This window comes from Acomys minous (genome assembly GCF_964271855.1).
Source record: "Acomys minous genome assembly, chromosome: 12".
Classification (NCBI taxonomy): Eukaryota; Metazoa; Chordata; class Mammalia; order Rodentia; family Muridae; genus Acomys; species Acomys minous.
The window spans coordinates 99,233,707-99,249,506 of NC_140493.1; the positions used below are offsets into that span (position 1 = coordinate 99,233,707).

The 15,800-nt window shown below is 46.2% G+C and overlaps 1 protein-coding gene across 1 annotated transcript in view; it reads right to left on the reverse strand.

Moving 5' to 3' along the window:
- Positions 1-9,540: 9,540 nt before the first annotated feature.
- PITPNC1 (phosphatidylinositol transfer protein cytoplasmic 1) overlaps positions 9,541-15,800 on the reverse strand; it is a 270,108-nt gene continuing 263,848 nt past the window's right edge. Inside the window, exons 9-10 of the mRNA XM_084748592.1 lie at positions 10,866-14,838; positions 9,541-10,829 (exon numbers count right to left, since the gene is read on the reverse strand). Coding sequence (XP_084604718.1) covers positions 14,522-14,838 — 317 coding nt within the window. The 3' untranslated portion in view covers positions 9,541-10,829; positions 10,866-14,521. The remainder of the gene's footprint in view (positions 10,830-10,865; positions 14,839-15,800) is intronic.

Genomic DNA, 15,800 nt, shown 5'->3' on the forward strand with positions numbered 1-15,800 from the left:
AGTTCAAGGCCAGCCTGGTCTACAAAGTGAGTCTAGGACAGCCAAGGCTACCCAGAGAAACCCTGTCTCGAAAAACCAAAAAAAAAAAAAAAAAGAAATTCAAGAAATCCATCCAGGGGAGTCCAGGACTGAGAAGATAACACAGAGAAACTGTCTTTAAAAAAAAAAAAGAAAGAAAGAAAAAAAAGAAAGAAAGAAAGAAAGAAAAGAAAGGAAGGAAAAGAAAACAAAGAGTGCATGCCGGTGATCCCCAGCACTCAGGGAGGCAGAGGCAGGTGGATCGCTATGAGTTTGAGGCCAGCCTGGTCTACAAAGTGAGTCTAGGACAGCCAAGGCAGAGAAACCCTGCCTTGAAAACCAAAACCAACCAAACAAGAATTCTAGGACAACCATAGCTAAATAAAAAGACTGTCTTAAGAAACAAAAAAAGAAAACAAACAAGCAAACAAACAAACAAAGAGGACTGGAGAGATGGCTCAGAGGTTAAGAGCACTGTCTGCTCTTACAGAGGTCCTGAGTTCAATTCCCAGCAACCGCATGGTGGCTCACAACCATCTATTGTGAGATCTGGTGCCCTCTTCCGGCAGGCAGGCACACATGCAAGCGGAGCATTGTATACTAAATAAATAAATAAATAAATAGGCTTAAAAAAATAACTTAAGGGCTGGAGAGTTGGCTCAGTGGTTAAGAGTACTATCTGCTCTTCCAAAGGTCCCAGGTTCAATTCCCAGCACCCCCATTGGCAACTCACAACTATCTGTAACTCCAAGATCTGACACCCTCACACCAATGCACATAAATTAAATAAAAATATTTTTTTTAACTTAAAAGGAAAATACATTTTAAAAAAAAGAAAGAAAGAAAAAGAAGCAAACAAAGGAATCTAGCAGGGTATGCCCAGCCCTTGCAAAGGATGGCAACAGGTTGGAGGCCAGCCTGGGCTTTTGGGAGATGCTGTCATTAAGTGAAGTCAGAAGTGCTCTGTGCTAACCAACTTGGGCCGGGCTTCCTTAAACCTCTCAGTGTGGGTGAGGAATCACAGTGTTCATTCCCGGAGCTCCCCGCCTCTCTGACAGGCAGCTAGGCTGCTTGTGTAACTTTGGAAATGGGGCCTGTGAATCTTAGAGGTTTCAGCTTCCTTAGACTTCTAAGTTTGGTTTATTTCCTGAGTCTCTGGGCCTCGAACCTCCTTTTTTCCACCTCGGGACTATTCAGAGGTGCTATTGCAGTTTGAACAAATTGTTGCACAATGTATGCATATGTACAAACACACACACACACACACACACACACACACACACACACACACACAGTGTTTCTGTTTTGTTTTGTTTGAAATAGAGTATTCTGTATCCCAGGGTGGCCTGGAACTTACTTAGTAGTCTGTATCACCAAGCCTTTGTTTATTTGTTTTAGTATAGAAGCCAAATTTTCCTATATAGCCAAGATAGCCTAGAACTGGTTATGTAGTCCCAGGCTAGCCCATCTTCCTGTCTCATTCTTGTCTGTGCTGGGATAAGAGTTATTGGCCTTCACACATGGCTCGAAATGGGGGAATATTTGGAGCTTTGGGGGGGGGTTATTTGTTTTGTTTTTGGTCTATGGTTTTCAAGACAGGGTTTCTCTGTGTAGCCTTGGCTGTCCTGGACTTGCTTTGTAGACCAGGTTGGCCTTGAACTCACAGCGATCTGCCTGCCTCTGCCTCCCAAGTGCTAGGATTAAAGGCGTGCACCACCATGCCTGGCCTTGTGGTGGTTCTTATATAAGATGTAAGATGTCTGAGGTGAGCTTCTCAGTTTCGGAGTCTCATCATACTCTGAGAGCAAATATTCAGACCACAGCAAGGAGTGGAATAATACCAGAATTCCAGCCAGCATCTCTGAAAGTAGCTTCTCTGCAGCAGGAATTGGAGAGAGAAGAAATCTGATGAGACCTGTCTTTTCAAAACCCAGCGGGTGCATCTGGAAGTGGTTTTTTGTTTGTTTGTTTTTCAAGACAGGTTTTTCTGTGTAGCTTTGGCTGTCCTGGACTCACTTTGTAGACCAGGCTGGCCTGGAACTCACAGCGATCTGCCTGCCTCTGCCTCCCGAGTGCTGGGATTAAAGGCGTGTGCTACCACTGCCAGGCTGGCCTAGAACTTCCTAAGTAGATGAGGGCAGCTTTAAATGCTCTTAGATCTGCCTGCTTCTGCCTCTGGGATACTGAGATTAAAAGTGTGTCCCACCATGGCCTATTTATTTATTTATTTTTAAGATTTTATATTATGCATACAGTATACATCAGATCACACTATATATGGTTGTGAGGCACCATATGGTTGCTGGGAATTGAGCTCAGGGCCTCTGGAGGAGCAGTCAGTGCTCCTAACCACTGAGCTATCTCTCCAGCCCCCAGCCTATTTATTTTTATGTATAATTGTGTATGTGTGCGTGTACATGTAAGTGTAGTGCCTGCAGAGGCCAGTGGTGCCAGATTTCCCTGGGAGCTGAAGTTCTAGTGATCACCAGCCTTCTAATTCGGGAGCCGAGACCTGAACTCTGTAAGAGCTGCATTTGCTTCTCAGTATCGAGCCATCTTTCCAGGCCCAGTTTTGTTGTTTTGGGGACAGAATCTCATGTAGCCCAGGATAGCCTCCATCTTACTTTGTAGTCAAAGATGATAGTGAACTTAACTTTTAAAAAAATTATATCATTTATTTAAAAATGTGTGTGTGCCAGGCAGGGTGGTGCACGTCTGTCATCCCAGCAGTAGGGAGGCAGAGGCGGGTGGATCTCTGTGAGTTGGAGGCCAGCCTGATCTACAAAGTGGGTCCAGGACAGCCAGGGCAACCCTGTCTCAAAAAACAAAACAAAAAGTTTGTGTGTGTGTGTGTGGTGTGTGTGTGTGTATACACACAGGTCACGTGGCAGCTTGTAGAAGCAGATTCTTTCTATTATTCAGGTTTAAGGATCCCAGTGAGGTGGCAGGCACCTTTGCCTGCTGAGACAACGTCTGAGCCCTGCCTTGACCATCTGATCCTCTTGCCTCCACCTTCTGAACGCTGGACTTACAAGAACGCCACATCTACCCAAGTTGTTCAGTGCCGGAATGGAAGCCAGGCCTTCATGCCAGGCAAGCCCAGAAGCACCCAGCCCCAGCAGCGAGCTCAACTGTTCTGTTTCACTTTCTTCCAGAGTAAGACAGAGATGATTGTCCTTTTAATTCCTGCTGTTATGCAGGCCAAATGAATCCATTAATGTGAACTCACTCATAATGAAGAGTCAAGGAGTGCCAGCCAGGGATGAGACTTTATCTAAAAAAAAAAAAAAAAATGGGGGTGAGGTGGGGGGTGGGGAGTAGGGACATCAGCTAAAGCCTTTGGCACATGCCATACTGAGGACAGGAGTTCAGAGTCACAGAGCCCACATAAGTCAGGAGTATGAGGGCGAAGTAGGGAGGACACTGAAATGGATACTCCACAGACAGCAGGAAGGTGTTGGGTTCTTTTTGCTTTGTTTTGTTTTGTTTGTTTTTGTTTTTGGTTTTGTTTTGTGGATGAGAGAGAAAAGCTTCTGGAACAGAGTAGAGCAGAGACAAAAGAAACAGACCGGACACAGCTAGGGCTAGGAAAGGCGGGGCCGTGGAAAGATCATGAGGGTTATAAGGAGGGTGAGGAGCTGGGGGAAGTGGGGGGCACTTGAGCCAGAGCAGCCTGGGAGTTGGGGGTAGGGGAGGAGGTGAGAAGAGGCCCAGGGGAGGCTTTGAGTTGGGTAACAAGTCTCTGTCTGGAAGTTAGAGATGGGGGGGCCTTGTGTCTGTGATCGACCAGAACCCATCAAATATGATCTTGGAAGCTACTGGGGAAAAAAAAAATCTTGCTTTCCTACCAAACTAAAACCTTCTTCATCTCTGTTTTCTCTGAGGGGTCTTCTGAGGCTCCGTCATTTCCTCTGGGGAAGAACGGCTGCTGGGCTGTCCCCTGGGAGACAGAAGAATCCCACCTTCGGAACACTCTTTTTTACTTTGAAGCGTCACGTGTGTGCTGTGGCATGTGTGTGCGCACACAAAATAAACAAAATGCAATAAAAATTGATTTGAGGCCGAGTGTGGTGGCGCATGCCTTTAATCCCAGCGCTCGGGAGGCAGAGGCAGGCGGATCGCTGTGAGTTCGTGGGCCAGCCTGGTCTACAAAGTGAGTCCAGGACAGCCAACGCTACACAGAGAAACCCTGTCTCAAAAAAAAAAATATTGATTTGTACTTAGGTCCGGATTTGAAGGGGCTCATTTTTCAGGTATTTATTATGCCTCCTGGGGCATTTGGCTTTCCCTGCCCCCAAGCTGGGCTATAAATCACTAAGCAGATGAGGCTGGCCTGGAACTCACAGTGATCCACCTGCCTCTGCCTCTGCCTCTCCCAGTGTTGGGATTAAAGACACCAAGCAAGGCTGTTGGGCTTGATTTTATACAGAAAAGAACCACTGAACAGTTCCCACTGAGGCTTCGGCCTTGCTTCCCACGCAGAGTGTTAACGCAAAGTTAAACTGTGTGTTAGTCGGCTCTTTCTGCAGAGCCTTTCAAGTGAGGAGTGTGTCTTATCTCTCCGATGTAAATTAGATTTAGCATATCAGGAAGAAAAGAGAAGCTTGACATTTTCATGTTCAGACAATAGCAGGTCAAGTTGCTCAAGGAGTCTGAGTCCAGAGCTGTTGACCCACAGATAATCAGGAATTAAGTTTTATTATTTAAATGATCTAAGTGCCCTCATTTAATTCTTTTTATAGAAGATAATTCTTTTCACAAGTGGCAAACATGAAAATGAAACAGATTTTGTGCTTTAAAAAAAAATTTTTTTTTTAATCATGGTCATGAATGACTGTAGTCCCCACAGTGGGGAGGTGGAGGCAGGAGGATCAGAAGTTCAAGATTATCCTCAGCTGTAGCCAGTCGGAGGATTTAAAGATCTTTGCCAGAGTGGCTCTACAGGGACTAGCTCCGTTACAAAGGATTTTTATCAAACTGGCTTCAAAATACAAAGCTTGCCAAGGCCATGGTGGCGAACGCCTTTAATCCCAGCACCCGGGAGGCAGAGGCAGGAGGATCGCTATGAGTTCAAGGGCAGCCTGGTCTACAAAGTGAGTCCAGGTTGGCCAAGATAACATCGAAGAAACCCTGTCTCGAAAAACCAACCAACCAACGCCCCCCCCCCCAAAATGTGTGGCCTTGTTGGAGGAGGCGTGTCACTGCGGGGTGGGCTTTGTTGGAGGAGGCGTGTCACTGCGGGGTGGGCTTTGAGCTTTCAGAAGCCCAAGTCAGCCCAGTAGCCCTTGCTGTCTTCCTGCTGCCCATCCGTTCAGATGGAGAGCTCTCAGCTCCTTCTCCAGCACTACGTCTGCCTACATGCCTCCACGGTCCTGGCAATGGACTGGACCCCCGAGACTGTAAGCAGGCCCCAACTAAATGCTTTCTTTTATCCGCGTATCCGTGGCCATGGTGTCTCTTTACAGCACTAGAACACTCACTGCCTCCACCACCTCCCCAGTGCTAGGATTACAGGGGTGTACCACCACGCCTGACTTATGTGGTGGTGGGCACTTGTTTTATTTTGTTTTCCGAGGCAGGGTTTCTCTGTGTAGCCTTGGCTGTCCTGGATTTGTTTTATAGATCAGGCTGGCCTGAAACTCATAGCCATCCTCCTGCCTCTGCCTCCTGGGTGCTGGGATTAAAGGCGTGCGCCACCACGCCCAGCTCTCTAGTCCCCTTTTTATTTTTATTTTTTATTTTTTCAGTCCCCCCTTTTATTTATTTATTTATTTTTGCTCATGTGCTGGGAACAGAACGAGAGTATTAAGGCAAATTGCTAGCTGTGGTTAGTTTATTATCAGCTTGACCACAAACTCTGGCGTTGCTGGGAAGAAGGCACGCCTTTTTCCAATTGGCCTGTGCGCATGTCTGTGAGGCATTTTCTTGCTTGCTAATTGATGTCAGAGGGGCCTATACTACTGTGGGTGATGCATTACTGAGCGGATGGGTCTGGGCTAAATAAGAACGGCAGCTAAGGGGCTGGAGAGGCGGCTCAGCAGTTAGGAGCACCTGCTGCTCTTCTAGAGGACCCAAGTTGAGATTACAGCACCCGAACCTGTCAGCCCACAACCTCTTTTAACCTCCAAGGGTATCATACTCACACACGCACAGCTCAACGCACAGATATAAACATAGTAAATAATAAAATAAACTGTGTGTGTTTGCGTAGAGATATAGGTAGATAGATAGATATGTGATATGAGAGAGAGATGATATGAGGGAGAGAGAGAAATATGATATGAGAGAGAGAACTCTCACCTCCCTAGTTGCTTTTGGTCAGCGTGCTGGCTAGTTTTATGTCAACTTACCACAAGCTGGAGTCATCTGAGAGGAGAGAACATCAACTAAGAAAATGCCTCCAGCTGGGTGTGGTGGCGCACGCCTTTAATCCCAACACTCGGGAGGGAGGCAGAGGCAGGCAGATCGCTGTGAGTTTGAGGCCAGCCTGGTCTACAAAGGGAGTCCAGGAAAGCCAAGGATACACAGAGAAACCCTGTCTTGAGAAACTAAAAAGAAAAAAAGAAAAAAAGAAAATGCCTCCAGCGGGGCAATGGCGGCACAGGCCCTTAATCCCAGCATTTAGGAAGCAGAGTTGGATCTCTGTGAGTTTGAGGCCATCCTGGTCTAGAATTCCAGGACAGCCATGGCCACACAGAGAAAACCCTGTCTTGAAAAAAAAAAATCGGGAGGCAGAGGCAGGAGGATTGCTGTGAGTTCAAGACCAGCCTAGTCTGCAATGCGACTCCAGGACAGTCAGTCAAGGCTAACACAGAGAGACCCTGTCCCAAAAAACCAAAAAACCAAACCAAACCAAACAACCAAACAACCAACCAAACAAAAAAAAAAAAACCAAAAACCTGCCTCCACAAGATCTGTCTGTAGGGCATTGTCTTAGTGGTTGATGGGGGGGGGGGTGCCCAGCCCATTGTGGGTGGGGCTACGCTTGAGTTGGTGGTCATGGTTGCTATAAGGAAACAGGCAGCTGTAAGTAAGGCCCTCCATGGCCTCTGCATCAGCTCCGACCTCCAGGTTCCTGCTCTGAGTTCCTGTCCTGACTTCCTTCAGTGATGGACAGTGATGTAGAAGTGTAAGCCAGATAAACCCTTTCCTCTCCAGCTTGCTTTTTGGGCCCTGGTGTTCCACTGTAGCCTTAGAAACTCTAAGACAGTCAATATGCTGTTTATTACAGCAACAGACAACAGACTAGAACACCAAATTTCCCAGGAAGAGGAGTGTAGCTAAATCTTTGAATTGGAATGAGGTAGTCTTCCAGGCTACACAGGATGGAAGAGAGAGAATTCATATGTAGGAAAGTTAGGCAAAATGAGTCAATCCGTAACCTTAAAACCAGAGCTTGCTGGATCCACTGCATACCCAGGTCAGATGAGTACTCAGGTTGTCCTTGCGCAAAGACATCAAAGTCTCTGCTGACTGTGACAGTTTTGTGTATTCTGTATTCTGAACTTGAGAGCAAGGAGCAACTGGAGGTCAGAGGAGGAGATGCCACAAGGGCCGTAATGACTGTGTGGATGCTCGAGGAAATCTCAGATATGTAGGTGTTCAGAAGTCTAAGGTTAGGTCTCAGCGGGAAGACGGCCTTTGATGAACTTGGGGGGGCGTCACAAGTACCTATACATTAAGCATCAGGCAGGCAAATATTTAACAACCCCACACAGTTCAGCCCCACAAGGCAGCCTCTGCGCAAGAATGCAGGCTGAAAGCCAGCCGGCAGCCGCGTGGGTGGGAAGTTTGTGTGTTTTGAATACAGAATTAAAAGGCAGGAAGGGGGTGTAATGGTGAGGCTGGGGCTACAAAAGGAAACGTATTTTAGTTCATTGATATTACACAGCTCAGAGAACTTCAGGATAAGAAAGCAGCATGCTTGCTCTTTAGTCAAGAGGTCAGACTGTGACATTTTTTTTTTCTCTTTTCAAATTGTATTTATGGAGGCAGGCGGATCTCTGTGAGTTCCAGGCCAGCCTGGTCTACAAAGTGAGTCTAGGACAGCCAAGGCTAGCTACACAGAGAGACTCTGTCTCAAAAAACCAAAAAAAAAAAACAACAACAACAACAACAACAAAAAACAAAAACAAAAACCAAAAAAAAAAAAAAAAGAAAGAAAGAAAGAAAGAAAAGAAAAGAAAAATAAAAAAAAAGAGGGGGTGGAGAAATCAGAAATCATATCATGGCAGGGCAATTTTTTCTTTTTTCTCAGCTTATGGCAGGACAATTTTGGCTTACCTTAAAAAGTGACCTAGCTGTGGATGGGAGAGACCAATCAGTGGTTAAGAGTGCTCACTGCGAAGCTGGGCGTGGTGGCGCACTCCTTTAATCCCAGCACTCAGGAGGCAGAGGCAGGTGGATCCCTGTGAGTTCGAGGCCAGCCTGGTCTACAAAACGAGTCCAGGACAGCGAGAGATACACACAGAGAAACCCTCTCTCAAAAAACAAAAAACCAAACAACAACAACAACAACAAAAGAGCGCTCGCTGCTCAAACATGAGGATTCAAGTTTGGATCCGAGCACCGATGGCTGTAACTCCAGTTTTGAGGAATCTGATCCCCTCTTGAAGACACATAAATACACATAAATAAAATAAATCCTTAAAAAAAAATGACCCAAGTAGAGCTGGGGACGTAGGTCAGTTGGTAACATCCTAGCCTGGCATCCACCAACCTCTGGGTTGGATCCCCAGCACGGCATAAACTGGGTGTACTGGTATACGCTTGAATGCCAGAACCTGAAAGGTTGAGGCAGGGAGATTGGAGTCTCAAAGTTATCTTTAGCCATATTGCAAGGACAGGGAACTATTTGAGACTTTGTCTGAAAAAAAATAAAAAAAGATGAGGCAGGGGCACACCCTTTAATCCCAGCACTTGGAGGCAGAGGCCAGTGGATCTCTGTGATTTTGATGCCAGCCTGGTCTACATAGTGAGTTCCAGAACAGCCAGGGCTACGTAACAGAGAGACCCTCTAGCAAAAATAAATGAATAAAAAACAAAACAAAACAAAACAAAAAACCAATGCATTTAAACACACACACACACACACATATGCTTGTGCTTATGCGTGCTTGCCAGACCTAGCCTGGCATGGCGTGTTGGGGGATGGTAATTTTAAAACAACATCTGGTTGGCATTCCCAAGGATTCGTGGATGCTATGTGATCTCAAACTCCATGGATATTCAAGTACCTGCTAGGTGGACAGTGGAGTCTATTCACTCATCCTATGGGGTTGTTGGTTTTCCTTCCTTATTTTTAGGCAGGAAAGTTAAGAGTCACTTGGTAGGGACTTTTCCTACCAAGGGTCTTGGATGTAAGACCCTTTAGTAGGGGAGGCATCCTTGCACACAAAACCACACAGCTGGGTACAGTAATTGGTTTCTTACTTCCTTGGCCATATTTCCTTCCCCACTGATGTTAACATTGGCTAGTATTCCCTTGAGGCTGGCGGAGCAAGAGGAAGGTACGATTCGGAAGAAGATTGCGTCATACTTTTATTTACAACAGAATGTAAGAAAAAGTAAATTATCAACAATAATAAATAACGGGGGTGGGGGTGGGTGTCAACGACAGTACAGCCATAAGATGACATAGAGGTGTGTGTGTGTGTGTGTGTGTGTGTGTGTGTGTGTGTGTGTGTGTGTGACTTCCGCTTGCATTGCTTGCGACTGCACGTTCCAACAACTTGGTCCTTTATCCGTGGCAGTGGTATTTTGACTAAGTTAGCCAATTAAGATCTCAGCTCAGAAACGTAAACACCGAAATTGCACTGGAGAGGACACGTAAGAGGCAGATGGGTAACATCATCAACTCAAACGACCCTCTTCTCTTCTCAGGGACACAGTGAAACCAAAAGAGAGGCTTCGATTTGGAAAGCGAGAAAGGGGGAGGGCCTTGTCTAAGCGTTTGTTAACATGGGAGTTACAGTCAGGGCTATCGTCTGGGCAGTTCTCCATCAATTCACATCCCCTTCCTGCAGGAAGTCCTTTGGAGCTTGAGCAGTCAGATAATCAAACACAGGTAGGTATCACTGATGGTAGAACACAGAAGAATCCAAGGTGCCTCGCGGTGTCAACGTGGGGTGACGGTGCGACACTTTGGTCTCCCCAAGAATGAAGAGCTTAACATAGTTTATTCATGTCAACTTACAGGGCAGGCCAGGGTTTTATTTTTATTTTTTTCACCACCATGACTCACATGGCATATTTTCATCTCGCCTGTTAGTCAGGTGACCAGAAAAGGAAGGAAACCGTTTAAGACACTTGCTCTTCCTTGGATCATCTGCTCGCACAGTGAAAGGATTGTCAACCCTGTGCTGGCCAGTCTAAGCCAGCTGGCGACTTGCTAGCCCGCTGACTCTGAGAAATGAAGAGATTAAGGAAGTGAAATGCGAAAATGTTCATCAACACATTAGCCCTGAAGTTTTCACTCATTTTTTTTTTTTTTAAATCGTGATGCCGCTTTGTTTACAGTTCATTACAGGCATCGGAACAAAACCACACGATTACTTTTGGGGGGTGTTATTGAGGGTTTTGTATTTCGTTAAAAATTTTTTATTTATGCATTTATTTGTGTTTGCCTGTGCATGCAGGCATGTGTGCCTGTTTCTGTGTGTGTGTGTGTGTGTGTGTGTGTGTGTGTGTTGGTGTGCATGTCACTGTACACATGTGGAGGTCAGAGGACAACTTGTAAGAACCAGTTCTTTTTTTCCACTCATGTGAGACCTGGGGATTGAAGTCAGGTTGTCAGGCTTAGTGGCAAGTGCCTTTGACCCTCTGACAATTTGACAGCCTGTGCGTGCCTTTGACCCTCTGACAATTTGACAGCCTGTGCGTGCGTGCGCGAGTGCGAGAGTGCGTGCGTGTGCATGTGCGTGTGCGTGCATTATGAGTGCTTGTGTTCATTATATCCACAATTGAGCGAACTTATTTCCACACCCAAAAACAATGCTGACCCATACCCAGCAAGTAAGTTAGCCCAGTCCCCACACAGATGCAGAGCCGCAACAGCAGAGTTTATAAGCAAGTCCACTAGCAAACTGACAAGCAAAAATGTCACAGCTTCTCTCGTGCTCAGTTTTCCCTTTGCTTTCTCTTACGATAGCTTGAAAGGAAATGCTCTTCGGAGGTGATTTCGGACAAACATCACTCAATAAGAACACCACAAAACCTTGATCCAGGAAAGCACAGACAAAGCAAGATGCCGTGCCACACGGAGAGCCCAATGACATTGCTTTTCGGAAGCCACTGGGAGCAAAGACATGTACGGCCTTTTTAGTAGCATCCACTGACATGAAGATGAAGAAGATTACACGCATGTATTATCCTACGGGTTACTATTTCAGTTTGGCTACCAGAGGCTTAGAACTGGTGGTGTGTGACTCGCTATACTGCATTTAATATATATATATACATATATAAAATGTACAGGTATAATACAATTTTGGTGCACAAAGTTAGAGGGATTTCACATGGCAGACAGAGGCACTGAGTTAAAGGACTCCATTTCCCTCTCAAACATGCTTATTAGCAAAGTCAAGTTTCTGCTATTTTTTTTTCCTTCCTAAATTTCCATCATGCAGCCATTTTGTTTCCATCCTCACAAGAATTATTCATGTTCTATGTACACTTTCATCGAAGGCTTGTACCCCACAGCAGCAGACGCAGACAAAGCGAAACAACACTTAGAAATCAAGATTTAGAAAATACTGAAGTCATTTGTGTTTTGTGATGACTGGATTAAATATTCAAAGTAGTTAATGAAATATATCCTGACTCTCACCCCTTCCCTATTTGTAACACACACAAACTACATGTAGGCAGAAAAAAAAAAACTGAACACACACGTGTCGGTTAAGAATCACACACCATAGGTTAGCGCTGCAATTGGCACCGAGGGTGTTGGGCCAACTACAAAGGGAAGAAAAGCCACGAAAAAGGAATCAGAAAGTAGCTTTTGAACGTGAACCAGACTGTTGAACTTGACAATAGAAGCTGATGTAGAAAAAACGGAAAGTGGCACAGTACTAATGGAAAAGCCAGGTGCCAGACGGGCTAACCACCTGCGCAAAATCAATCTGTACTACATGAAAACCAAGGAGCCCGCCCCAGCCCACATCAGCTTGCAAATGGTAAGCAGGTACAATACACGATCTCCGAGTCTTCTGAAAGTGAAATTTTGCTTTTGGAAGCCAGACATTCCCATGGAGTACAGCTGCATGGAGAGGGAACCACTGAGAAGCCCAAAGGGTCGAGAAAAGAGGAAGTTTTCCCACAAGCGAGATTCATGCTCCTATACCATGCAAAGACGGGCGTCCTACTGTGGTACTGTCGCCTTAAGGACAAGATGCGCCGTTACACTAAGCTGTTTGCGATTGCTTTCCTTGGAGTGCTGGGCATAAGGTCCATCTATAGAAAAGGAAGTGATCTAGATACTCTAAGCACTTTGGCGCTGGGCTTGAGGGGCCGGCACCTGTGCCTTAGGAGAGGGCAGGGACCCAGGAGACATTGCAGAATGTAGAGCACTCACGAGAGGGTGCGAGCAGGGTCCGCTAGGTGGAAAGTACCAGGGAAGGAGAACAGACCCCCTGGCACCCCCTTTTTTTCCTTTGGGATCTGTGTTGAGGGACGTTTCCTTGCCTGAGGTTGGAGGTCACGGTCAGGAAGGCTAGCTAGGACATGGGCTCTGGTGTCCCCCAGCTAGGTCTTGTTAACGCTGATAATCTGCCCCCTTTCCTTGTGGGTTTAAAGGCAGTGAGGTGCAGCGGGACAGATCTCTCTCTCTCTCTCTCTCTCTCTCTCTCTCTCTCTCTCTCTCTCTCTGACACTTTGATGACTGGCCTTGCCAGCTGTCGGCCTGGGCTCTGATGTGCATTCCCACTTTCAGCAAGACAAAGTAAGACAAGGGGGGGGGAGGGGGAGGGAGGGGGGAGGGGGGGCGGAGTATTTATGACTACGCCTTTGTACAAACAGGAGTCTGCTTACATCCTACCTACTCCTCGTCTCCTCCCATCTGGCTGTGTTTACTGGATTCCTGAGACACTGCCAATATTTAGACTGTTTCCTTTCTTTGCAGTGTTGGGGCCTAAGCCCAGGGCCTCAGGCATATGCTAGGCAAGAATTCTACAATTGAGCTACCCCCTGGCCCCCAAGATTTGAATTGTAAGAAAGGAGGATGAAAATGAGGGTGTTTCCTAAAGCCTGGTGGTGGGTAACCATTCCAGGAGGCATAGACATCCTAAGAGTGACCAGGAGGGGAGGGGTCTCCTTTGCGTGGCTCGGACACCAGGCGTCCCGACTGTGGCTAAGCCCAGGTAACCTAGTCCCACTCTGAACTTCCTCACGTGGGAGATGGTCAATGAATTCTATTTAGTTCGGTGAGATTTCTGAAACTCGTAATGAATGACGGAAGCTCACAGGTCAAGCTTTGTTGGTACCTACAGGGAAGATGTTTGTCTCACCTAGGGCTCTGGGGTTCTAGAACCTCCCACCTTATATCAGTTGTGGTCACAGTCATCCATGCAAGTCTGAAAAGATCTGAGAAGCCACCAGGGCACAGAAGGGGAAGCTAAAGAGACGAAAGCAGATGGGCTCTTTATTAAATTTTGTGAAAAGGTATAAAGAAGTTAATCATTAATTGCACTTGGAGCCTCTAGAAGTTGGTCATTAAAATTTTCAAAAAAATTTAAGAAGTTAATTAGGCCCCAAATCCTGAGTCAGACTAATCAAAGTAGGAATATTGGTAACAACTGGAATTCAAGTATTGGTGGTCAGCAGTCCAAAATTTAACAATTAGGCATGTGACACCTGAGAGTATTTTGTTTTTGTAGTTGTTGTTGTTGAGAATTTTAGGTTTGATGGGAGGAAATTGACTTCATTATTTTATCACATCTTTAAAAACAAACAAACAAAACCCCAAAACCCAGGTTCATGTTTTTTCATCTATTCACCTATTTACCATTGAGGGCCACTCAGCAAACTCATCAAGGTCCCCAAAACAACAAGGCTTCCTCCCTGGCCTACATCTAAAGGTGTAGGTGATTCTGTGGGTTGGTCTCATGTAACCCAGGCTGGCCTCAAAAATCTGTACGTAGCTGAGGCTGACCTTGAACTTGTGATCTTCCTGCCTAGGTCTCCCGTTGCTGGGGACGGAACCTAGGGCCTCATGCGCGCTGCAGAAGCACTCTACGCACTAAGCTCCGTCCTCAGCCTTTCCTGCTTCAGTCTAAGACTTCCGTCTCACATTCACTATGATGCTGTGTGGCACACGTAGGGTTTCTTGCTATCTTGTAAATTATTTAAACCACATGCACAATCCGAGATCAAAGAACACATCTGAATAAAGAGGCAGTCTTTTCCTCTATCAGAGGATTGTTAAAATTAAAAAAAAGAAAAAAGAAAAAGAAAAAGAAAAAGCCTCAAATGAAAACATAAGACCCAATAGGAGGTTCACGTGAAGTTACTCTGATTTGGGCCGACATGGCTTTTCAGAAGAGTGGACGCCAGGTAAATTCAGGGTGGCTTTTTTCTCTGGATCTGGAAGCGTTAGCGTCTCTGGGGCAGATTTTTTCCGGGGCCGGTCTTTGGGAATGGACAGAAATTCCGGGGCATCTGTGGAGAGAGGGGTGGAGGGGGCGCTGGAGGGGGCGCTGCGCACGGAAGGTGGCAGCAGGGCGATGCTGGAGATGGAAATGGCGGGTGGGAAAACGCCGATTTTCTTGTTGGTGGCTTCCTGAGTGGCTCTTTCGAATTCTCGCACTTCATCCATTGTCATGTCTTCAAGGGGAAAAGCAGAGAAAAAAAAATAGTTACTGTTCAGATGTGCAAATGGGTTTATCTGCTACATCTGGGGACCCTGCCATGAAGGAGACCCCGTACCCATCACAAGCCTGAATTATCTTTGAAATATTAAACTCTTATTCCCGCGCCCCTCCCCCATCTTTGTTACTGAGCCACATCCCTGAAAAGAATATTTCTTTTTTGCATACTCAATCCAAGAGTTTTCAAAGGACTCTTCAGATTGTATTTAGAAATTACGGAAATACAGTTTATTTATCTAATTGCTGTGTGAGCATGGCTGTGTGTGTGGTGGGTGGGCAGGGGTGAGGGGAGGGGGAGAGAACAGGTTTTCTGGGGTTGGTTTTTTTTTTTTTTTTTTTTGCCATTTGGGTCCTGAGATCACTGGGATGAGCTCAGGTTGTCAGGCTTGGCAGCGGTAGCTACCTCTACTCAAAGTGCCATCTCATTAGCTCTATTAGTACACATTAAAAATATTTGTGAGTTCGAGGCCAGCCTGGTCTACAAAGTGAGTCCAGGACAGCCAAGGCTACACAGATAAACCCTGTCTCGAAAAAAAAAAAAAAGAATTTTTTTTGTGTGTGCGCGCGTGCGTGTATGCGTGTGTGTGGTGTGAGTGCACGTATGTGAAACCTGTTTTTTGTTTGGTTTTGGTTTTTCGAGACAGGGTTTCTCTGTGTTAGCCTTGGCTGTCCTGGAGTCGTTTCTTAGCCCAGGGTGGCCTTGAACTCACAGCAATCCTCCTGCCTCTGCCTCCCAAGTGCTAGGATTAAAGGCGTGTGCCACCACGCCTGGCTCATATGTGCGAATGTGTGCATGCACCTCTGGGTACACAAGGGAGCCAGAAGAAGGCATCATGACTTTTCCCTATTCCTTTGGGGCAGGTCTCTCACCCAGAAGCTGGGGCTCACATTTTCTGAGCCCTTGATCCTCTGACTTTA